Source organism: Gymnodraco acuticeps, unplaced genomic scaffold, assembly GCF_902827175.1.
Source record: "Gymnodraco acuticeps unplaced genomic scaffold, fGymAcu1.1, whole genome shotgun sequence".
NCBI lineage: Eukaryota > Metazoa > Chordata > Actinopteri > Perciformes > Bathydraconidae > Gymnodraco > Gymnodraco acuticeps.
This window is the reverse complement of record NW_022989931.1, coordinates 252089-277307: the sequence shown is the minus strand read 5'-3', so window position 1 is coordinate 277307 and position 25219 is coordinate 252089. Positions and strand designations below refer to the sequence as shown.

Genomic DNA, 25219 nt, shown 5'->3' with positions numbered 1-25219 from the left:
ATCTTTCCATGTATGAAATGTCAAAGTGTTATAAAAAAAGCCCATTCACAATTTCCCAGAGGCCAAGGTGGCGTCTTCAAATAGCGTTGATATCCAAAACCCACATATATTACATACGTATGTCAAACTGAAAAATAGCAAATAATTGCAGAATCATTTTTTGCCAAAAAAATCACTTAAAGGTCGGGTCGGTAAGAATGGAGAAAGCAGCTCGAGTGCGCTAGAATTTGAAAGTACGCAACCGGAAAAAATCCGCCCCTTCCTTCAGACTTCCTTACAGAGCCCCTCCTCCAACACACACGAACGCGCACATGACCAATGAGGGCACGAGATAAGTTTGTGCACAGATGGAAGGCTGACAGGCAGGTAGGTCATCCAGTTACTTTAGCCGGCTCAGATGATTGGTCGTGCTTTTTACAGCGCCACGGCTTCCACTGATGACGTTTTTTGTTATGGATTTGTTGTCAAAGCATTTAATGTATTCATTGCTATCGGGATGTTAAGAGCATTCCATGGAATATAACAAGTGTTTCTGAAGGGAATTACCTACTCCACCTTTAAATGATAAGATAATTATTAAAATGGTTTTCAATTAATTTTCTATTCAATGTATCAATCAATTGCTTCAGTGCAATTAGTCAATTTCATGAAACATGAATAATTCAATATGGGGGGCCATGCAGGGGTCAATAACTTGACCTTCCAATAACGAGACAGTCTTCAACCACTAGGCCACTTACTAACTCCAGGTTATTTGTTTAAACATAACGTAGTCATTTAATAACATATGGTAAGTGGATAAGCAGGAAACCCTTCACTTCACCAGAGACACTCCTGCTCTCGGTGCCTTGAAGGAGGGATCTCGGCTAACGGGAGGAAATGAATGAGACAGAAAGAGAAACACATTAAAAGCTGTGATCACAGCACGTTCATCTAATTTCTTATCCCACCATTTTGCCATTTAATCCAATAGCTGCTAATCCAATTTGTCTATCGGACATGTAAGAAGGCGAGGAAGAGGAGGAGACAGAAGGAGAGGAGGAGGAGGAGGAGGAGGAGGAGGGAGGATGTGGAGCTGGACTTCTCCGTTTCCCTAAGTCACTTTCTGAATTGCTGTTTATTTAGGGACGAGCCGTACTCTCTATCGCTCTCCATCCGACCGCCGAGCCCGTCTGAAATCAGCGGGGATCGGGGGAGATGAAAGCCAGAGACGCATGAAAGGAAATGGAGTAAAAAGAAACAGGATGAACATTGTTTCCCGTGATTAGGTAAGAGCTCGTTAAAAGGCTGTCACTGCAGCGATGTGAATATGCATGACAGGGGCCGGGCTAATCACAGAGCGGAGAAGGGGGGCTGTGAGCACTGAAGACTTGATTTAATTAATGTGAGGAGGAGAGGAGTGTCTCGTTAGGAAGGGGAGACAGCGAGACTGAGGCTTGCAAGCAATAGCACAAAACGTTTCTTTAAAACTGAAGGTGAATTTCAATAATGGCAAAATCTTTTAAAAACTCATCTTACGTTGAAAAGTACAGGAGCTGAATGAAAAATTGAAATCCAACTGATGTCCTTATTATATACTAACTTGCTTTACTTAACCCTGTACTACGGCCCGGCAAAAGGACCATTATCTATAAATGGAGGAATCACAGACCCATGAGAATTTAAAAAGCTCAATCACGGACAAATAGACCCAAATAATCTGAAAGTGTGATATAACCCTGCCTTTGCCTTATGTGTCTCAATATGTGTACAAGTATGCATATCTAAGTAGATACATGTGTATATGAAGGTGTGTATGTATATTCGTTTATTTATTTCTACATGATAGTGAGCACTTGCCCATGATGACCCTATCTGCTTTCACACTGTTTGTTATTGGAACAAAAATGATTATAATAATTGTGCGTAAATGTTATAATCAGATTCAACACGCTCTTCTTCGCCTTTCTTCTAATGTTTCACTCTTTTATTCAGAGCAATGTACACCGAGGGCAACAGTTGCTGCAATTTCCAACTGGGCAACATTACATCACTTATGTGAAATAATCACCCCCCCCCCCCTCACATGTGATTCCTCCTGCTCTCTCCTCTTCTGTTCTGCTCTCCACTGGAGTGCAGCTGAGGGCTATTTTCTCCGGAGCAGAGAGGCTTGTTCGAGGCCTTTTTAGCCGCCCTCAATGGCACAATGGTGGCAGCGTATAGAGCAGATTCCTGCTTTATTGAACCTGTGTATAATGTCTGCTGAATGGAGCACATTAACCGATTCACACTCACCCCCCTGCCTCCCCCCCGGATAGGAAAAGGAGAAAAGTGAAAAAGAAAAAAGCTTCTCTCACACTGAGCCACAATGACTGCCTTTTCCACCAGTGTCATTTGTCAACCACTGCTTGCTTTACGTCGTACAAAAGAGGTGGAGGTAGAGGAGAGAGGCAGGAGGGGGAGGAATTGGGTCTTTTATATAATCATAAGTGGAGCTGCATAATTACTTGTTTCTAATTACAAAGTGTATGAACGGTGGAAGTCTATCATTGACTTCTTTGGGGTAGAAACGGCCCAATATGCGTTAAAAATGAATGATCTTGTGCAATGATTCACATTTCCATAATCAATAATCACAGGAAAGCAGCATGGGTCAAATGTTAGAATATGAAAGTATACTGATATACAATAAAAGACAGTAAGGGTTTGAAATGAACACCTGTTGAGGTGTTAGTGGTAAATCCAAGAGGTAACATTTGTACTGGATGTTAAAAAGGCTCACCTGCTACAACGATCAATAACTATGAATGGTTAGGTTCAGCGTTTCCGCCAGGCGGGCGTCTTATTCAGCTCGGAACGCCCTGAACTCGAGCCGAGGGCGTCCAAAAAAATTAATAATTTGAGAGAAGTTTTTATCGCTTGAAATGACGAAAAGGAAAAAGGACATCCTTCTGTTGGAGGGGCAAAGGAGTCTGGTGGGATTCTTTTCGCCACCAGCAAAGTGTGTTCATGTGATGAAAAAAACACCGCCGCATCTTCCAAGGACCATGCCAGGAGGGGTGTCCTTGTCGGCAGGGGGACGTAAAGAGATAGTATAAGGGACGGCTCAATTCAAAATTCAAGTCACGTGACACAACGTCTGGCGGAAACACTGGCTAGGTTGGAAACCAGTTAATCACTATAAATTGATCACATGTCAGAAATCAAAGCATAGCTGTGCCTCAATATCTGCAAACTGTCCTTCTGTCTCTCCATTAGCTAAATGGCGATAATGATGCTGATAATGAAAGAATAAATATACATGTGTATATAGTATTCATTATTTTGTAGGCATCAGACGCACTAGGTTTGGTTTAAGTGAGAAATGGATTGTGGTTTTTAATTTGATATCTTTTAGATTGCGTTTTGTGCTTCTGTCCCTGACCTTGAATAAGCGCTCTGAGTTCCTACACATGACTATAAGACAGTTATTATGCAATAGCTGCAAACAGCGGGCAATTTAGGAAAACCAAAAACATGAGATTGAAGCTGTAGTTACTATGTTCAACATGAGAGGTTGAGACTTTTCCAAAACATTCATTACAAATCTCTCAAAAAGTGTTTACTATTGAGCAAAAGTAAGTATATCCTGCAGAAGTAAGTGGCATTACAGTTGTAGATGTTTCTCATGCGGCCCTGATCATGAGCAGTGTTTCAGTGGGAGATGATCTGCAGACAGCCAAAGCCTCTTTTAATGAGCAGAGTGTGTATATGCAGCTCCTCTCATGTCACCGTTTGAACATTTGTGTTCAGAGACCATGTTAAACACAGACGATAGGTTTGTCCTGCTAATATGTTTCCTCCTCTCATCCTCCTCTCTCCTAAACACACACGCCTCCCTGCTCTCCCCTGCTAACTCCCTCTCTCTCGCACACACACCCCTTTGGCAAACACGTGTGACCTCGGAGCTAACAGTAGAGCAACCTCTCTCTGCTCCACCTCAGAGGTTAAAAAGAGGTGGGGGCTCGGGCAAACAGAGTTCACATAATAGACTCACTCTGGAGATGAAATGTTCACATTGGGAGACTTCACTTTGTACCCGCGCGCACACAAAATCTGCCACTTCCTTACAGAGCCCCTCCTCCAACACACACACACACACACACACACACACACACACACACACACACACACACACACACACACACACACACACACACACACACACACACACACACACACACACACACACACACACACACACACACACACACACACACACACACACACACACACACACACACACACACACACACACACACACACACACACACACACACACACACAAAACCAACCTTCCTCCTCCAGCACCAGTCACTTTTCTGCCATCTCCGCTGAACACTTATTATTAACATTTTAAACTGTATACCCCGGTTATCTAGGCCCTTTTTGTTTTGTTGTTGTTGTTTGATGTATATATGTCACACTGTAGGACCTCGAGAAACGATATTTCGAGATTTCTGGATGTTCTGACTTTGACTTTTGAATGAGGGCACGAGATAAGTTTGTGCACAGATGGAAGGCTGGCAGGCAGGTAGACCATCCAGTTACTTTAGCTCAGATGATTGGACGTGCTTTTTACAGTTCTACGGTTTCCACAGATGACTTTTTTTATGGATTTTTTGTCAAAGCACTTCAGATATTTTCGTTTTAATAGTACACTCTGTGTCTTGTTGAAATGACAATAAAGTATGTCTAAGTCTCTAAGTCTATATTCATTGCTATCGGGATGTTAAGAGCATTCCATGGAATATGACAAAAAGTGTATCTCGAGCCGGTTTTTTAAACGTACCTACCCCACCTTTAACTTTCATATAAACTAGACTATAATAAGGTCGGATTACAAGAAAACAAATGCCATTTCTGGACTATTTTTCCATTTGTCTAGCCAAGCTGCGACAATCACACAAATACAATCCTCCCGCTTCCTTAACTCCCCCACATCTCCCTCCCTCCCTCCCTCCCTCCCTCCCTCCACTCCATCAAATTGTGTTTTTGCCACAAATCAATAAACATTATCAGAGAGTGGCAGACTATGGGCTGGTGGAGGCAGCCTCTGTCTGTTAAAGCCCAGACCGCCCTGTCTCTATCACAGTCTGGGTGAGAAGGCCAGGAGGAAACAGAAAGACACACACAAGAAAAGACAACACAAATACACACACACACACACTTTTTAGTTTATTTTGTATATTTCAATTTGATGCATTATTCTTTTTTAATGCTAAATATATATTTTTAAGTACTTTCTTTTTATAATCGTTATATTGTTGACCTTCTCTTACAACTTATCGATGTTTGCATCACCATACACCAAAGCAAATTCCTATATGTGCCTGGCAATAAATTTGGTTCTGATTCTGAAGACAAAACTGCGTTGCACACACACACACACACACACACACACACACACACACACACACACACACACACACACACACACACACACACACACACACACACACACACACACACACACACACACACACACACACACACACACACACACACACACACACACACACACACACACACACACACACTTCAGATCAGTAAAATAAAAAACAAACAAGACACACATGTACGCGCAAAGTGGCGGGGACTTATAGGAGCAGAATACATACAGACATAAATGGACATGCTGGAGGATCAAACGGTGAGTCTGTGAAGCATGCACGGTCCTACAGGGAGTGTTTTCTCAGTGGAAAACAATCAAAGTGGAAAAGAAGAGAGCAGCAGTGAAGCGTTTAAGAGTTTCACAATAATCTGAAGAGTAGAGGACAGTTTGTTTTGACCATGCGACTTTAAACTCTCGCTAACCCATTAGGCCGCTGTATCGCTGCTATATGCACGTCAGCTCGTTTTAGCGTCAGAAATCCCTGCTCCTATAAGAACCGTTTAACCGAGCTCTAAATAAGATGATTTTCAACCTGTCCCCACTTAGCTTGGGGCTGGAAAAGGGAAATCAGGGGGCCTGCCATACACCATTTTCTCAATTACCTTTCTCATTATTATCACCCGTGTTCATTACTTCTATTATCATCTTGCCTTTCTGTTGCACCCCCCCACTTTAGGCTAGCTTAGGCCGTCGTGGCTGTCGTGTTGGATGAAGAGAGAGCGGCAGAATCGAGAGCTTTTAGCGAGGCCAGAGCACTTCAGGTAATTAATATAGCAAGAGGGGGCAGAGCAGAGGAGAGGAGAATATGTGAGTGTATGTTCGCCTGTGTGTGTTTTTGCTGAAACGCCTGATTGGGGAGCTCACCTGCCGATACCCCCTAAAAGGTATTTCATTAGCGAGTCTTTTACCATACAAGCACAGGAACAAAGCCTCGGTTACGCCTGTCTCCACTCCAACTCAACGGGGCCCTCCAGGAGGCCGGTAACCATGTGAGGGAAGAGCAAAGAAGAGTGGAGGAGCCGAGAGGAGAGGCTATCCCCGTTCATAATCTCATGACAAAAGGCGAAAAGGCATCATCCTATTAACAGCGTGATCTTCACCAGCTCATGCTAGCTCCTTTCCACAGGGGGCTCTCTTTTATTATTAAGGTGAGTGGGTGATAGGCGCCTCCCTATTAGCCCTGGGACAAGAGTAGGTATGGAGGGGGGAGAGGAGAGGGGAGAGACCCCATGCTAGGGTCCTGCTTGGTGCCTTTTTTCTATTCTTCAGGATGAGAGCCTTTGCTTGGACCTTTGGGGGCCGGCTTCTATTCGGCTTCAGTGATACAACACAAAGTCTTCAATCAGTCACCTCGACACCAGCAGTGATGCGCACTGGGAGAACATCTCCAGCTCCACCTGTTTAAACTCATCCGCACCAATACATCCATTAACATGCCTGGGATCAGCCATTAAGGGAATTCTGACTTTATATCTTTTGAAAGCTGCAGCATTACATTAGTTTTGTATTGACGTTGTGATGTTATGGTGGAGACATCCCAGCTCCAAACATTGAGAAGACCTTCCTGATAGTAGGTTTGCATATTAAGTTGGGTTAGGTAGTATATTTATGCCGTTCTTTGGCATATATTCCATAATAAACTCTTAGCCTATTGTCATTTAGGTGATACCATGTCGTAGGCAGTTTTCTCCCAAGGCAAAATGTACAAAACTCCAGCAATATTTTGAAGATACAGCTATCCTAACTCGGCTTTCCCATCTCTGTCTTCAGCTCATATTGCCCAGGCTTCAAAGTAACCTGCACAAGTAGTCATACATTTAAAAACATATCCTGATTGGTTATTTATACATACACTATATATTGTATTACCAACCTTTGTTCTACATCTATGAAACGCCAATATTGTCACTCTCATTCAGATAAGATCACCTTCCTCTCTTGGATTGCTTTTCGATATCGGCAGTCGTTGCCAATGCTGTATGAGAAACTTTCCCTGCTATATATTCTGTTGTAGTGTCTACCTTTCACAATATGAAGCTAACGTGCATTTCAGTATTCAGATGTTTTTATAGATTTCATGATGTATTTCTGTTAAGGAGTTAAAGTATTTAAAATGGTGGGGTAAAGGGAAATGTATTCAACAGTCAGTGTGTGAGAGAGGGAAAGAGAGATTAGTCTGTTTTTCGGGTTGAGTGTTTTGTTTTCTGCTCAGTGGGGGTGCTTCCCGATAGCCTCAGGTTACACAGGAGAATTGTGGGAAAAAATGTAGCCTAAAATGTGTTTGTGAATGACAGCAATGTTTCAAGGCTTCAGACTATCCGAAAAGGTGAAGCTGCTTAACAAATACAAGTGTAATGTTTAATAAATACAATTCAACTTATTTCTTCCTGTAGTGACACTTTGTATAGTTTCTATAATTTGATTGTTACATTCCAAGTTACATATTTTTAAATCTGTTTGTTTAGCAAGAAGCGGGCTACAATTGCATTTGAATGGGCAATCCTCTATTCTGAATGAACCGTTAACACAAATACACACAGATGACAAACACATTTCTCCCTAACTAACTAATTTATTTCTCATTTATAAATAACTCTTCAGTAAGAAAACTCTGCCACGTCCAGACAAACACACACAAACATATATGTCTCAGTTGTGAGTGCAAAGCCAAAGTTTGTCTGGACAAAAGTGGCTTGTTTATAGACTTACTATAGAGATCAATAATTGGGACGGTTATGTGCAGTAGGAGGAGCAACAAGTCTCCAATGTTCAGATTATTTATTATTATCAATTAAAACAACAAAAGAGAAATGGCTGCCTTCCATGCTGATTAGTGGACTCACTATATTTTCTAATTTAATAAACGAAACATGTTTCAGATTCATGCATGCATCTTCCTTCAAGATGCTTTTAAAGGACATTTATGCCAAAGAACTACATTTTTACCTACTAAGCACACACAGTTTGACTGACTTGCAAAGTTAGAATTTAGCACATTTTGTATGATAGAGAGATCTTTGAGGGGCCTTAAAAAGGTATTTCAGAGGACAGATACTGAAGAGATGCACTCCACGAGCTTACAACCTGCCACACACACACATTTACACTCCCACACCACCATCACCATCGTCCTCCATCCTCCTCTGTAGCCCAGTAAAAGCCTGTGATGACCTGGGTGTGTAGCTTATTAACCTCCCCATCAGTTCTTATCAGCCAATGAATAGCCCAGTCATCTGCCTCCTCCTCCTGAATCTAAGGGTGAAGAATTTCTCCTCACGTCAGGACTATAATTCAATCCACACACAAATCATTTAACACACACACACACCACACACACACCCACCCACACACCCACACACACACACACACACACACACACACACACACACACACACACACACACACACACACACACACACACACACACACACACACACACACACACACACACACACACACACACACACACACACACACACACACACACACACACACACACACACACACACAGGGAAGGGGATCAGTGGATATATTTTGTCAACCTCGGTCCTGGTGGGCTTCCAGCACTGGCGTGGACCAGATGTTACTGAAATGATTTACAATTGGAGAAAACAACAGAAGGCGTGTACATGGTCTGTGTGTGTGTGTATTCACGTGTGTGTACCTTCATGCCGGCCCCCCTGCCTGCCTGAATGTGTGTGTGAGGGCCAGAATAAATTAATGGCTGATTTCTCCCCTTGCTTTGATGGCATTAAGAGCCCTCTCCTTCTCAATGTGCCGCGTTAAATGCTTTTCTCTCCTTCTCTCTTTCCCTCCGTCTCTCCCTTCTTCTTGTTTTTGACAAGCAGGGCCACCCAGCTGAAAGCAACTGATGCAAAACGCCAGAGTAATCCCACCACCCCACACCCCCTCTCCATCCACCACCGCCGCCACCACCAGCAGCACCTCCACCCCTCCCGCTATCTTTAGTCTTTGACACAGTAGCCATTATCTGTGGGATTTAGTTAAACCGAACCTTCATGTATTTGTTAGGCCCTGGGTTGGTTTTCTCCTCTGACTGCTCTGCTCGAGTGTGGCCGGGCTGGGGGGAGTTTTTACATAATCAGCACAGCTAGCAGGGGGCACGTGAGGAGGGGGTCTGCAATGCCATCTAGCTGGATTCTGCTCAGAACATTATTAAACATAACAAATATTTATGAATAAGTCTGTAACTTTATTTAGTTTGGCTGCTAAAAACACTAAACTGAGACGACACTTTTTAAAGTTAAAAGCTCCAACGCAAATATAGAATGTGTAATGTACCTGTTCTGCTTTAGAGAAACCAACATGGCTTGTTTCTTGACATTTTCAAGCAATGAAATGTATAAAACTACTAGAAAGAGATGGATAGTAAATTGAATTTCTGTGAACCTTAATTTAACCTTCATTTAATTATCACAAAAAGAGAGAATCTGAATCCCATGAAATCAAACGGAGTATAGTGACAAAGAAATTACATTTATACCAAAAGAAACCGCTCTGGTCAAACTCTAACTTATCCAGAGAAACACATTAAAAATAAATCTACACGTTAAATAAAATGTAAAAGAATATGGGTGGAAATCAACCGTGATAAATACAATCCAACTCTCCTCAACTGAAAAGTTATCATCTGTAAAAAGAGATGAAATAGTCCATTTTCAAAAAAGAAATGTTTGGCTTTCCTTTATTTCTAGATGGCAACTTGTTTCTCATTTCTATAAAACCGTGCTAAACACTGCAGCTCCCTCTCTGCCACATGCAGCTCCAGAGCTAAAAGCAGTGTTGTGGAATCCCTGTTGAAATGTGCAGATAAGCCAGGGCTCTGTGGGGCTAAGCTAAGGTTAAGCCAGGTGGTTCAGCTCCCTGAGTGTATGTTTACACACACACTGAGGTGTGAACCATTTGGGGAGCTTAGAGGGGCGGAGAAACACGAGTTGATTTAGTGCTAGTGTAAACCTTGGTACCTGTTGACGCTGTTAATTGGGACAGTTTAACACAAACATCAGCATACATGTGTAGGGTTTCAGATTCAGGCCGGGAGTCGCTTTAACACACTTTAAAGGAATACACACTGTTAGGGCTTGGTGTCAAAATCAGGGTATATGCAGGAAGTCAAATGTAAGACCTTTTAAGACCCTTTCCATACATTTGAAGACCTCATCGCCACTTTGAGTTCTAACCGGTTACCTTGGCGACACACTTTACCTCACATTGACTATATACAGTATGGATTGTCCTTCCTCCTTATCTTCCAACCATTTGGACGCAGACTTGCATTTCCCCATAACGATGTTGTTTAGCAACCGGCGCAAACGGACCTTCGCGCGCTATCAAGCAGTGAGCGTGCGATGTCCTGTTCAGATGACGTCAAACCCAACGGGATGCCATAAATAAACTACACAGAATCACACTACACGCCTACGCAATGATTACATTCAGGCAGACTGTAGAATACAACCTCTTTGGACAATTTATATACTTATTGAAAACAAGCTACAAAATATAATACCTTGGAAAATGCCGTTTAATACTTTTTAATAGCCTTCATTTTCGCTAAATTGATTGATCAACTTTTAATACTTTTTAAGACCCCGCGGACCCCCTGGAAAGGCAATAATTACTGAAAACTGTCACGAAACAAGGGCAGGCATCACATGTCTGCTCAGATTTGTAGATATTCGCTAGGTTATTTTATTTGATATGGGCATATATCTTTAACGGAAATTCTGGCTTATTTTGTTAAATGAAAAAAAAGTTGAATCGAACACATTTTTAGGTTTTGGTGAAGAAAAGTATGTATTAGAATTATAAAAGAGTCCGATATTAAGCCTCAGTTTTGGATTGGTTTCTAAATGAATAAGTCATTATTTATCCATTTACCTAATATATCATTCCAATAGCTTCTTATTTCACTATTTCACTTTTTTTAAACTATTTTCTTTTTGTATTTACTTGCACTATATGTTTCTGTTTATCTGTATTATTGTGTTGCACTGTTGGAGGAGCCTGTGACCTAAGATTTTCATCGACATACTCTGTAGCTATGTTCGTATGACAAATAAAGAACCTTGAAATAGATTTTAAAGCATCATTCCCTCATTTCGCTTTAACGGGGGCTCACTCAAAGGTCAACACACACACGTTAAGCATTTCTATGTATTTGCTAAGGAGTGAGATAGAGAAGGGGGGGTGGAGAAACGTCTGAATGAAAAAGTGTGAGTATGTGAGCAGAGCAGTGATAAACCCCCCCACCCCCCTCAACCTGCTGACAGACAGCTGCAATCTTTTTAGCATAAGTGGCTCCGCCTGCTCCATTAGCAAAGAGAAGGAGGGTGTGTGTGTGTGTGTGTGTGTGTGTGTGTGTGTGTGTGTGAGGAGGGGACAGCTCGACCCCCCTGGGGTAGATGTTAGAACAAATTTGAGGGGTGTCATATTACACGCCTTGTGACAAGAAGCAGAGGGTGATTGTTGAATTTGCTTGATGAATTAATCTGCGGACCAGTAATGGCTCTGCTAACAACATTAGTCATCCCTCTTACATCTCTGCGCTGAGACTCACTAGTTCCCCCCCCCTCTCTCGCTGTTACACAATCACTACATCCTCTCCTTCTTCATCTGTGCTCCCGGTTTCCTTTCTCTTGTAGGTTTGCTTAAGGGCAGTAGCTCAGTCCTATATCCTTTTACTAAAAAAAAAAACGGAATTCTGTAAAGCAGAACAAAGTCTTCGGTTTGATATCTTCCCTAATTCACACTGTCCCTAATGTGTTTGTAAATGTGTCAAATAAATCCTTTCAATGTGGCATAGCATTACATTACAACTGACACCAAACACCAGGCTGTCACTGCCACTGGCTCAATACACACATGCAAAATTGCCGTGTTTAAATAGATATTTAAATGGAAATGTATTGGGAAAGACAGCTGTTGGTATTTGTAGCCTGGAGTGCTCATTACAATGGGGAATGGGGAGGAGTGTGTATGCGGGGGTGATGACAACGGTAGCATGGCGAGCAGCTGTGTTAGCAAGTGAATGGTGTAATTACTGGCCAAACCTCTGTCATTAACCTGCATTGTGGAGTGCCACCACATCCGTTACCATAAGAAAGCCTTGATTAATTGACGGCAAGGTTGAAATTCAATTATGTTGTTGGGGTTGCAGTTTATTAACTAAAAAATAATCTACTACATAAAACACTAACAACAAAGAATAATAAATATCCCTGGAGCTACATGAGATTATATTTATCTGCCATTTTAACTTTCAAGATGGAAGATAAATACAACTATGTGAAGGTGGAGAAAACAAGTGGATTCAAACATGACTGCTTCACTTCACTTCAAACCAACAAATGAACCCTTATAATTAATTTATATGAAATACGATTTAAGCTACAGCACTAAAACAAGACAATAAAGTGTTTTATTTTTCTGTTTGTATGCATCACTGCTTGAGAGTGAGCCCCCTGTGTGTGTGTGTATGTATGAACACATTCAGAATGTTTGTTAATGTGTTGTGTGTGTGTGTGTATTCTGTGTTTGTATATGCATGTGTGTGACGATGTGTTTGGCAGCCTGCAGCAGGGTGTGTTGGAGCGGCTGCTGCATGGGGTCTCCGGCAGAGAGGCGGCTGATGAAAGCGTTGGCGGGATGCTCCAATAAAGAGCAGATTATCCTAAGCGGCCATTGTCCACCTCCCAATTCTCTGCCACAACCCTCCCCACTCACTCACCCCTCTGCTGGAAATGTTTATCAGAGGAGGAGTCAGATATAACTTTATCTGATTGAGAAGAAAAGGGAAAAATTGCGAATAAAAGCAGGCGCAAAATCATCGATAAAAAGACGGACGAATGAGAAAACCCCCGACAATAATAGCAGTTTAACAGCATATTTAACTTGTGGGACATTACTAGCAGCTACACCCCCTTCCCTTCTCCCCCACCCGTTGACTCCATCCTCCCAGCTCGTTTTATCTGAAGATTCTCAGACAATGCCTAGAGGATCCCGTTCCCTAATCTTCCTAAAAATCCCCCTTTTCATGCCCACTGTTAAAGAATGTATGAAAGGCTGACACCGAGCTGGAGAAAAGAGGAAGGGGGGAGAAAAAAGAGAGAGAAGCGGTGCACATCTGGGAGTGGAGGGAGGGTGGTGTCACTGTGCAGGACTGGGGGGGGGGGCTCAGCATTGGTCGCTTGTGCAGAGTCCTTGCAAGTTGACTAATTAAATTGTTTTGCTGCTCAAACATTCAAATGGCCGAGGAGATTAAGGGCATGAGCGGGAATGGGAGTGTATCTGTGTGTGTGTGTGTGTGTGTGTTTGTGGGGGGGGGGTGTTAATCTGTGTTCTGACCCATTTGAACCTTGGAGTCACACACACATTTTCCACACAAAACAAAAAGCTCAAATCCTTTGTTTTGTCCCCTCAAAGGCAAGAAAAAAAGGCAATGGTTTTAAAGGAGTGATCCCTAGATCTCTCCTTGCCCCCCCCACAGGGAAGATCGGTGCATTTGCTCCTGAAATGAATTTAAGATGACCACAAACACATTCCACTGATACAAAACCATTCGATTGGAAGAAAGTGAGTGCTCTTTTGTAACACTGACAACACAAAGCAGGAACACATGTCCTCTTGGCTGTTGTCTATCTCAGTTGCCATGAGCTTAGCTTATAAATGAGAGTGTGTGATTATGGATAAACAACAGACACAATCTCCCTGCTCGGCAATTTCACTCACAATTCAGTGGACTCGCCTTCAGCGTAGCCTGTCTTTCCAAGTCTACCTTTATTGGCAGGAGCTCAATGTTAATGGGTTTGTTTTCAAAAGGGCGCCAAATTACTTTTGTTTCCCCACCGACAAAATAAAAGAGGCACCTAAAACACAACGCTGATTAAAGCCAACACCGAAACCTCTCTGCCTCCATCGTTGAGTCTGTGAACTGGGGAGGGTATTATAGTCCAAACACTTTTTCTTCTGTCGGTGCTGAAAGATTAGACTGGTTATCCCATTAAAGTTGGTAAAATGCCATTCTTGTGTCTTTAAGCTCTCGTATAGGAGGTCAAGATGAGTCTGCCTGCGCTTACGGATGTAATCTGCCCAAAGTTACAATAATTAATGTTAAGCTTCTTCAGAAATACGTTTGTGAAAGAACTGGCTATGATAATATACTTAAAGCTGCACACGCTGTTTGTGTTGCTGCGACGAGACAAGGCAGGGCTTGATGTGCACGCGTTTATGAGTGTGTGTGTGTTGGAGTCCCTTATGCCACTCACGTAGCTCAGCTTAAATCTTTAGTCAAACTATAAGATGCTGCTGCTGCCACAATGCTGGATTAGGGCGACAGGCAAGGGAAAAGGAGTGAGAGGCCGGCTCACTTGATGCTGAGGAAGTATAACACACAATGATGCCTGCACTCCTTTACCATTCATGTCAGAAATACACCGGGAGCATCTGAGTGAAATGTGAACTATATTAGCCAGGAATTAAACGAGGTATATAAATACAAAAGTCTTCAGATCCACATTTTTGAAACAAATAATTATACTAAAAATATGACATGAATCAGCATTTCCTTGTGATGTAGAGCCACAGGTTGACAAGCCGATCGGCAATCCTCCACACAATCACAGACTAAGTCATTGACAGTCCGTCCTGTCCCTTCTCTCAGATACTGAGGGGGATATGCTGCATGTGTTAAAGTACATTAAGCTCTTGCCGGATCCCTCCTTGTGCCATTCTCCTCTCGTCGACTCGCAGACACAAAGGCAGATTAAAGGAGCGTGCGCCATAAAAACCCTGTGTCAATCTTATCGGCTTCGAGTGCAATTTTTAAACATATGTTAATCTGGGAGAGCTAAAACTCATTCTCTCCTCTCTCTGCTTGTTTATCTCTTATCAAATGCGCAGTAGGTGAGAGGCAGCTTTGCGGTGCGGCTAAGTGCCATTATTTGGGTAATTGCGTCCATTGTTGCAGGTTATACAGCTATTTGAAATGGGAGGTGTGTAAATAGGTGCAGGGGCCAGGTAGGGGGTGGTTGAGATATATTCAAACAGGGGCCAGGGGATTTTCTGCCAAGGCTACAAGACGCATTTGAATGCTTCTTCATACCTCAAGCTGCATTTTCAATAAGGAGTGTTTGATATATTTTCCCTGTGTAACAATACCTTTTGAAAACTAACAATGCCAAGGTCAGAGGCATTACAAGCATTGGCAGAAACACAATAACGGTGAATGGTATCTTAATTCTGAGAGAAATTTGCATGGTAATAAAAGACATATTAAAGACTGCATCTACAGTTCAAGCTTTTCAATCTGTGCAGGCCTGCCTATAAAAGGTTACATGATAATCAAACAAGTTTTATTAGACAGCCATGTAATCATATTATGGTGTATATGTAATGAATACACAGCTTCTGCTGAATGCACTCATTTACGTCTCCTATATTCAATAAACTCGTATAAATATTTGGTCTGTTGCAGGAGGTGAACGTTCTCCTCATGCTGCATGTGTGAAGGACAGTGCTCCCAGTGGTGCAAGAATAACAAGTTCATTAGTCGAGGGGGGGCGCCGCAGGAATTCAAATTCCCCCCCGACCCGTTCCTGGGCTCCGATTGGCTGGCTGCGTCGGCATGGCGAGACTCATTAGAGCCCAGCAGTAATTAAGAGTTGTTAGAAAGTGAATTCTCCAACCGCAGATTAGAAAATTAAACTATTTACTGATTACATATTAATAGAAGACAACAATGGCGCTTGCCATAAGCTTGGAAGGCAACCAAGGAATAAATCTGTGTACTTAATTACCATAAACAATGGGGGCATAGAAATGGAGTTTTATGCACACTCCCTCCTGTAATGTGTCTGATATCAGAAGACACTTGACAATTCTTGTTCAATTATCTCTATTATTTAATGTGCTGTGAACTGCCTCTGAGTAAATAAATTAACCACCCCAATTACTTGGGATTCATCTGGGGAGGGCCGCGGCGTAATAGAAAATGCCGCAGAAAGCTGCATTGTGCCCAAACCAGGGGAGAGAGGGGGGGAGGAGAGGGGGGTGTGGAAAAGGAGGGAGAGCAGGAGTGAGTGAAAGGAGAAATAAATAGAGATTGCAGGAATAAAAAGGAATAAAACAAATAGAAAGTGATGCAAAACATGATAAAGTAACAGGACAAGTTACATACAAAAGGAAGCATTTGAAAACTAAATGACTAAAGACTTCATTGCAAATATTATACATGCACATATAGGCAGATTGACCGACTTGAAGAAGAGGGAAAAAGGATGAGGAAAGCAAAAGCATGTGATATCAAAGAGGGGTATGGAGGCGCAGCAGAGCACAGTGGATCTTCCCAGGCTTTCTGCTGCTGGAGCAGAGAGATGAACAATCAGTCATGGGTCAGTCGCTATGTCTGTTCACATCTGCCCATCAGTCCTGCAGCGCTGCAACAACACCACTGAACACTGAGCTCTCGCACACTCAAGAGCTCTGAATCATATGATCACAGATACTGCTATGACTTCCACACTGCTTACTAAGTCCAGGAACAAACTGCACATCGTTCTGGGTGTAATCTACATGTATAGGCGGCGGGGCTATTTACCAGATGGCTAGATGTGAAACTGAGAATAGTCAATGAAGGACATTAATACTATTTGTCATAATACACCAAATTCAGCTATGACTGCCTTTCTGTGACATCCAGTCTCTACTTCAACTGAATTCCTGATTATATAATCCGCTGTCTAGTTCACATCTGAACTCCAGCTAAATACAAATTGTGTAAAGTGGAGACACAATGTATTTCAGTCCTTTCTCAAAAGCCCAACTTCTGTCTCAGGTTTGTATATGTAGAGTTGAAATACACTACTAATTATTTTCCTACTGAGTTTCATGTAATAGGTGATATAGTTGAAATGACGTTGTCCAGAACTAAGGATGACAGGGACACTGTCTTACAACTTTTTCATTGGCATCCAAAAAAAGCTCATCAAGAAATAACATTCTGTGAAGTGTCCTTAATTGCACTCATACTTTGTAAGTCCCTAAATTGAATCAGGTATGTGAACATCTAATTATATATAAGACTTCTGGACATTGGCTGGCCTTTAACAAGGAGGCCAGCCAATGTTAGGGAGGAGTGTGGCACAGTGGACTAGTGCGTTGGTGTTCAGATCAGGGGAGCACAGGTTCAAACCCCTCTGCAGTCAGCATGTCGTTGTGTCCCTGGGCAATACACTTCACCCCAAATTGCTCCTATGGGGATTGTCCACAGTATTTAGTATGTAAGACGCTTGTAATGTAATGTTAACAGTGTGGCTGGTAGAGTAAAAGCATCAACCTTTGCTGGTGGTCATTTCTCACCCTGTCCTCTAGAAAAGTGTAGCCACCAGTCAGATGTGATGGATCAATACCGGATGTTTTGCTTACAGCCAATCAGCCGCAGCTTCAATCAGACATTCGTGGCTCAGAGAGAAATATCTATCATCTATGACAGCCTATAGATAGGTGACCTCAGTTGCTGAGGGTGATAAAGGTTACTTTAGTTAGAAGCTGTCACCGGCGCATCTCGCTCTGATGCCTCCAGACCTTGGCCTAAAGGCACAATCCATAACCTATTGGATGAGTCTCTGGGATAAGTGCTGCAGAATGAGATATGGAAACAGAAATGCACTTTCAGAAAGTAAGCAAGGTGCCTAACGCCATGTGGCAACTTTCATTTTTCCCTCGGTTCAACCAAATGCATAGGGGAACTCATTTGTACGAGCATTTTTTTATATTGTAAAGAGTCGCATAGTAACTGATCATGTTTCATTGCTGATGGTAACTATAAGCTGCAAAATGTGGCCTTTGACAAATGTAAGGGGTTTAGACTATATTATTCATACCATGTCGTCCATTTATATTACACTGCATCAAGCAGAAGTGTCGACTTTTGGAAATCACATTTCCCCGATATCATTCCCCACTGATGGTATAAGGTGGTAAAAAGCAACCAAGGTGAGTTTTCTTTGTGATATCCTTTTATTATTTTGCCCTTGCCTTCTCTGTTGTCACCCTCTCCCTTTTCTAGTGAATCATATTTTTCAGGTATATAGTATATATTTATATAACTATATAGAGAGGAATCTTTATGGCTGAAGTAAATAACCTGGCGTCTTGCTGGCTAGCGGCTGGTTTATCAGTGGGTGGAGAAGAAGAAGGGAAAAAACAGCCCTTCAGATTGACACAATGGCGTGCGCTCTGACAGGGAAGAGGGCACGGAGGCAGGGAGGGATGCGAAAAGCAGGAAAGCGAACACAACAAACGGAAAAGAGGTAGTCTTGATATCAGGACACAAATGGGATGGGGTAGGTGAGCGCAAATCTCACCACCCCACCTCCTCTCCTCCCCTGTGTTGCTTCTTTAGGATTTTGGGGGCTAAATCCACTGAGGTGGGCACTGATACATCAGAAAAAAGCATGAGAGCTGCTCCTAAATTACTACAAGACATACTGTAGCTACGGTCTCAGAACGCTTGTGAAATGTTACACTTCCTGGAAGCATGTCTTCTCGTTCTCCCCGCCATTCTTGGGCGAGGAATGGGATGGTTTAGTATCACAAATGGGATGCTATTCTCCAATTTCAGTTAGGGATTTAACGGAGCCAAGGCCCCTCTTTTGGCTCGACACACTGTCTGATGTCTTAACAAGGCTTTACCCCCGGCCAAATCTTAAATAAAAACCTTCCAAATCTCGCTCTGTACGCCAAACCAGATTGCACTTTATATGTGTGTAAGCATTTGTGTGTCGTGGATTTGTGAACTGTGTCAGTGCTCGTGTTGTGTTGCCTCGTGTTTTTACATTTCTTTGCCTCTCCCTTTAACTCACCCCCGTCTTTCCTTATACAGCATATCAATGAAGGCCAGATATGTACTAGGGGAAGGAGGGTGTGTGTGTGTGTGTGTGTGTGTGTGTGTGTGTGTGTGTGTGTGTGTGTGTGTGTGTGTGTGTGTGTGTGTGTGTGTGTGTGTGTGTGTGTGTGTGTGTGTGTGTAGCCGTGCATGGCTGAGCGCGCTGTTCAATAGTGCTCTGGCTGGCTGGGCCGCGGCTGGCAAGCGGCTGCAGCGGAGACTTCGGCTGGGGCTCCGCTATCGCACCCAGTTATCGTTTCCCCCATGAAGGGCTCCCTTATCACCCCAGCCCAGAGAGGTCTCCCTTCTTCTCCCATCCCCGAGACACACTCCTACTCTCCCTCCCCACACACACCCTTCTCCACCTCCTCCTCCTCCTCCCTCCTTTCATATCCACCCAGCGCTCTGTCGTGCAACATTCAACCGAAAGGGGAGGGCTTCAAAGATTCTCCCTCACACACACAAACACTCACAAACTCCCAGAGTGAGTGTGTGTGTGTGTGTGTGTGTGTGCGTACGCTCAATTTGCCAAAACAGTTTTTCCAGTGTAATTGGGCTTGGGGTACCTGTGTCCATGAGATAGCGCAGCCTCTTCTCCACGCGAGCTGCTCGGGCGTCGATGTGCCTCTGCTCGCTCTCCAGCGCAGACAGCTCCCCAACCACATACTGACTGGTGTCTTTGAACGCCTTCTGTCAACCAGAGAGAGAGAGAGGGGGGGAGAGAGAATGGTTATGAGAGAAAAGGAAGAGTAGTGCGATATAGCATTAAACAGACACAGTATAAAAAAGATGGAGGGATGAGACAGATGAGGGAGGAATACAGAGAAGGGATGGAGCAAAAAGGTAATGCAGGGATAGAAATAAATACATGAAGAGATATACAAAGGAGAATGTAAGAACAGATGTGTGTCCACAAATCATCAATACATAGAACAAAAATACATGACGCCAGGAGAGAGTTTACTTTCACACTAGGAGATAAAACAAACCAGCTAACTGTTGCTGCTCTTGTTTCATCCGAGTGTGTTTGGTATTTTGTAATTCCTTTCTTCAAAACTACTATAGCAAAATACTTTACTGTTAATGAAGACACACTGAAGTCACTGAGAATGTACTGAGTATATTGCTTAGTTATAGATTATACAGTTGACATCAAATCCTAAATCAATCAAAAACTCTACTACTATATTAATGGTGACTCAACATTATGGTTTTATCTCATTGAGCTGTGGACTTATATTCTTAAACGCTAACTTCCCAATAGTGGTCATCCCTGGTTTGGCAATTCCTTAGTATCGCTGTGCACTTGGATTAAATGTAGTTGAGATAAATTCAAAATAAATGCAACCCTCGTGTTTTTAAATAGTTTCCTGCTCTGACTATTAAGATGGAGAGAGCCAGATAGAGGGGAAAACATGTCTGAAATCAGTTTGGCTAAACTGCGAAAATGTTGCATAAATCATGCAACAAGTCGTCTTTAATAATTATTGTTGCTGTCTAGTCTTAACTGACAACAGTTTAAATGTCTCCACAGTACCTTAAAACTAAACTAAGCTATTTTTACTCACACTCTGCCATTTCAGATACTTCCGACACACACCAGCCACTCCATAACGATACACACACGAACACACACCCATCACTCTATAACCATAGGCACTTAATACACACTCCATTTCTGACCCCTCTTCACCTCTGTCTCCTGTCTCCTTGCTATTCTCCAGAGAAACTCCTCCGAGTGAGGAAAATATTTATTCAAATTCACTACTGAGGATGCATCCGGAAAAAAATATCTCCATTTTATTGCTGATGCACTTCGTTTTTCTTAATGGGAAGGAGAACTAGTGAGCAGGAGAGAGAGAACGTTTTTTTTTTAATATTCCACCCAGGCCAGCACTTTTTGCTGTGCTCTACCCAGTGTGTGTGTGTGGCTCTGTGCACGTGTGATGTGTGCATGTGTGTGTTGATTCCCTCCTCCTCTTCCCTGCCTGCTCTCGCTCTATCACCATATTTTTCCTTGGCAAATCAATTTTACACATGATCAGCCCACTCCCCTTGCCGCGCTCGGCCCAGCCGTAATTAAGAGCAGGGAAATTACCATATATATTATATTAATGCAAACATCATTCAGCAGGTAATTCTTGGCTGATCGGGATAATGGAAAGGTTGAACACCCATTAACCCTGGGGCCCAGGCACAGGGAGGAGGAGGGTGTGTGTGTGTGTGTGTGGGGGACTGGGGTGGAGGGTCGAGGGTAGCAGAGGGCTGTTTGCAAAAAGAGATTCACCCCGTGGTCTCCTGTGGCACGCACACACACACACACACACACACACACACACACTCAAATACACACTCATTGAAATAATAGCACTTTTATAGACACAGTCTTTGTACACACAAGTTCAAACAGAGGCTGAGAGGAGTGTGTGTGTGTGTGTGTTGGTGTGTGTGTGTGTGTGTGTGTGTGTGTGTTTGAGCACTTGAAGGAAACGTAGGCACACAACTTATTGGCACACACACACACACACACCTCTAAATGCCAGCTGATATCTGGCATTGTTATAATTAAAATGGCAGTCTGTCTGTTAGATCAATACTTGGGTATCTCTGGGAAGGGAGGACAGTAGAGTAAAGTGTGTGTGTGTGTGTGTGTTATATAATTCAAGACAGGAGAGACAGAAAGAAAGCTGCCTAAGAGGAAATGAAAAAGGCACAACTTAGGGAAACAACCTTACAAATAACTCCCCTATTTGCCAAGCTAACCACAAAAGCTTCATAGTGAATATATCATAACCATGACCACTTTTGGACTATGCATTTTAAACCATTTGCAGCAGAAGTGTGATTTAGGATAATGACAAACCTCCTCTTCAAATGGCCGGCGAATATCGAGGTCCGTCGGTGAACCTCGGTCCTCCTCAGCCTTCCTCAGATCCTCAGGGATAGACTTCTGTCTCTTCACCTCTGATGGTTGAACACGTGTGAAAAGGGGAAACATAAAGAGAGTACAGACATTCACAGTGAGATTTACATAAGAAATGAGGAGGATTGATTTTTGCTGTTTTATTGATCTATAATTGTGGGGGAACCTTCTGAAGCAATTGGGAGTCAGGACTCAGAGAGAGACACGATGGAGAGCTGGAGCTTTGACGCCAAACACTGAGGGTTTATTTGGAGCTTTGGCCGGAGAATTCAAGACATTCAAGACATGTCACGGCCACGGTCTGACCACACGGTTGAGATGCCACAATCAATTCTGAAGACCCCTCCTGTAGCTCCAGGTTTTAACTAGTTCAGAGTGTAATAATCAACATTCTTCAATAGATATACTAAACAGCTGAGGACACTGAATCACGTTTGTTGTGCTTATGGCTCGGGGTCATCTACACCCCGAGAAGGATGTGTTCCAGGTGTCCCACAACAATAACCATCTCTGACCGAGAGTTGCCCGGTCATAAACTGGCAACAATATGCTAGGGCAGCTATGGGAGATAACGGCTGATCAAGGTTGGTCAGCTGCGTCAGAGGGCGAAGGAGGACATGCAGGGCAAATGATTCCCCAACAATAATAACATATAAATGTTGTTTACATGCTTAGATTTCCAGGTGGGTAGTGGAGCCGAAGAGGCCAGAGTCTATTCTAGACCAATAATGAACTAGGAATTATCATGGCTTATTAAAAGTTTACATTAATGCTATTACTTTTATTACTACTTTTCAAAAGCCTGATATCTCCTTAAAACACGACGTCATCATCTTTAGTGCCAGCTCAAAGGAAAGTCAAATAAGTCCTGTTTCACACAAAGCCGGTTTCAAACACTAAACAATGAATCATCATTGAGCTTCTGCACAGCCAGCTGTCAGGTGTGAATTAGATGTATGTGCTGCTGTGTGCACAGCTCCCTGTGTAAACAATGTATTGTGTGCGTGTGTGTGTGTGTGTGTGTGTGTGTGTGTGTGTGTGTGTGTGTGTGTGTGTGTTTGTGTTGCATTGTCTCTCACCTGGTCTGCTCTCCACGTACTGGCTGAAGGACTTCAACTGAGTTTTCCTGACGGCAGAATCCTTGTTGAAGACGACCGGGCTGCGCAGCCTCTCCGTCGCTCTGCGCAGACGCTCTGCTCGCAACTCCTCCGCGTTATTCTGTCCAACACAGAGAGGAAATGTGGTCAAGCATTGATTACCGTTGTTGCTTTATTTCACAGAAATACAAAAGTATGTTTAACAGATGTAATAATACTGAAGTATAGTATTGAAGGTGTTTCTCTAAGACCTTGAAACACATAAGAGGGTTGGGATATTCTGCAAAAAGTTAACATAATCACAAATGGTGCCATAACTAAATCTCACTGCAATAAAATAGAGGCAATAGTGAACATGTACAGCCAGTGATGTATTTTTTTCTACATCAGGGTATATGCAGGAATCCTGAAGTCAAATGTCAGACCTTTTAAGACCCTTTCCATACATTTTAAGACCTCATCGCCACTTCGAGTTTTAACCGGTTACCTTGGCGACACACTTCACCTCACATTGACTATATACAGTATTGATTGTCCTTCCTCCTTATCTTCCAACCATTTGGACACAAACTTGCATTTCCCCATAACGATGTTGTTTAACAACCGGCGTAAACGGACTTTCCCGTGCTATCAAGCAGTGAGCGCACGATGTCCTGTTCAGATGACGTCAAACCCAACGGGATGCCATCAATAAACTACAGAATCACACTACACACCTACGCCATGATTACATTCAGGCAGACGGTAGAATACAACCTCTCTGGACAATTTATATACTTATTGAAAACAAGCTACAAAATGTAATACCTTGAAAATGCCGTTTAATACTTTTTAAGACCCCGCGGACCCCCTGTGAACATGTACAGCCAGTGATGTATTTTTTTCCAAATGCGCAATGTCAAATAGGTGCAGAAATACAGTTAAACTCCAAACTATGGCTGTTCTAAAAGGATAAGAAGAAAATGAACAGTAATTTCCCACACACAAATGGAAGGAGTTTGTTAACTTCCAATTATTGACTAATCAGCCATTAGTCTGCTGCCTCTCCACATCTCGTCTATTATTCTGTCAGCCTATACCAGCCACTTAGATCTGCTCTCAGGCTTCTATTAGGCAGCCGGTTCAGGGTTTCACAGCGCCTCTGTGATTACTGTGACCAAAAACACACACACCCCATTAGTGCACATGTTAACACGTGAGTGCAAACACACTTACTGCCATGAGATAAATCTGGTAGAAGTTGATATGTTAGCTTCATTGTGGTTTGCTTGAACACCTCTCTCCCAACGCACACACACTCATTTACTCCCTCACTCATGAGAGAGACAAAAAGCAGGCAATTAACTTGACTTTCAACAAAACCCTGAGCCAGAAAATATATTCAGATTATGCAAAATTCCAAAAAACGCTATTGTTTTCAAAGTGAACATGTGTTAAAAAGCTACACGCTCGCTTCTCCCACTATCAAAAACGCCGTGCAGAAATGCTTTATTACCAGGCTTCCAAATATGCCAAGCCGAGTGGAAAAGAAACCGACTCGGGCTAAGATTGACGTCGTGGCAACGCTAATAAGACGGCGAAACGTGTAATAAAGTCGACAATTAGGGCAAACATGTTCCACTGCTTGAGACGGAGGGAGATAGTCAGGCAGGGCGTGCGGAGCGAGGAGAGCTAATAGAGACAGAGAGGGAGGGGAACTCGCTGAAGACAAGAGTTGTTAGTTTAGCTTCAGATTATTGACTTTCAAACAATGTCAGCAATTAGTCTGTTCTCACTGTGTTTCGTCTATTAGTCTGTCAGCTTCTACCAGCCACTTAAAAGCTGATGTCAAGTCGAATAGGAGAGGGGCACATCTGTTAATGAAGTCCCATGTATAGAAA

At 42.8% G+C, this 25219-nt stretch overlaps 1 protein-coding gene across 1 annotated transcript in view; it reads right to left on the bottom strand.

Moving 5' to 3' along the window:
* Positions 1-25219, bottom strand: part of ehbp1 (EH domain binding protein 1) — a gene marked incomplete at its 3' end in the record, with an annotated part of 170572 nt that overhangs the window by 18680 nt on the left and 126673 nt on the right. The window contains 3 exon segments of the mRNA XM_034209946.1: positions 19886-20009; positions 22183-22283; positions 23322-23460. Coding sequence (XP_034065837.1) covers positions 19886-20009; positions 22183-22283; positions 23322-23460 — 364 coding nt within the window.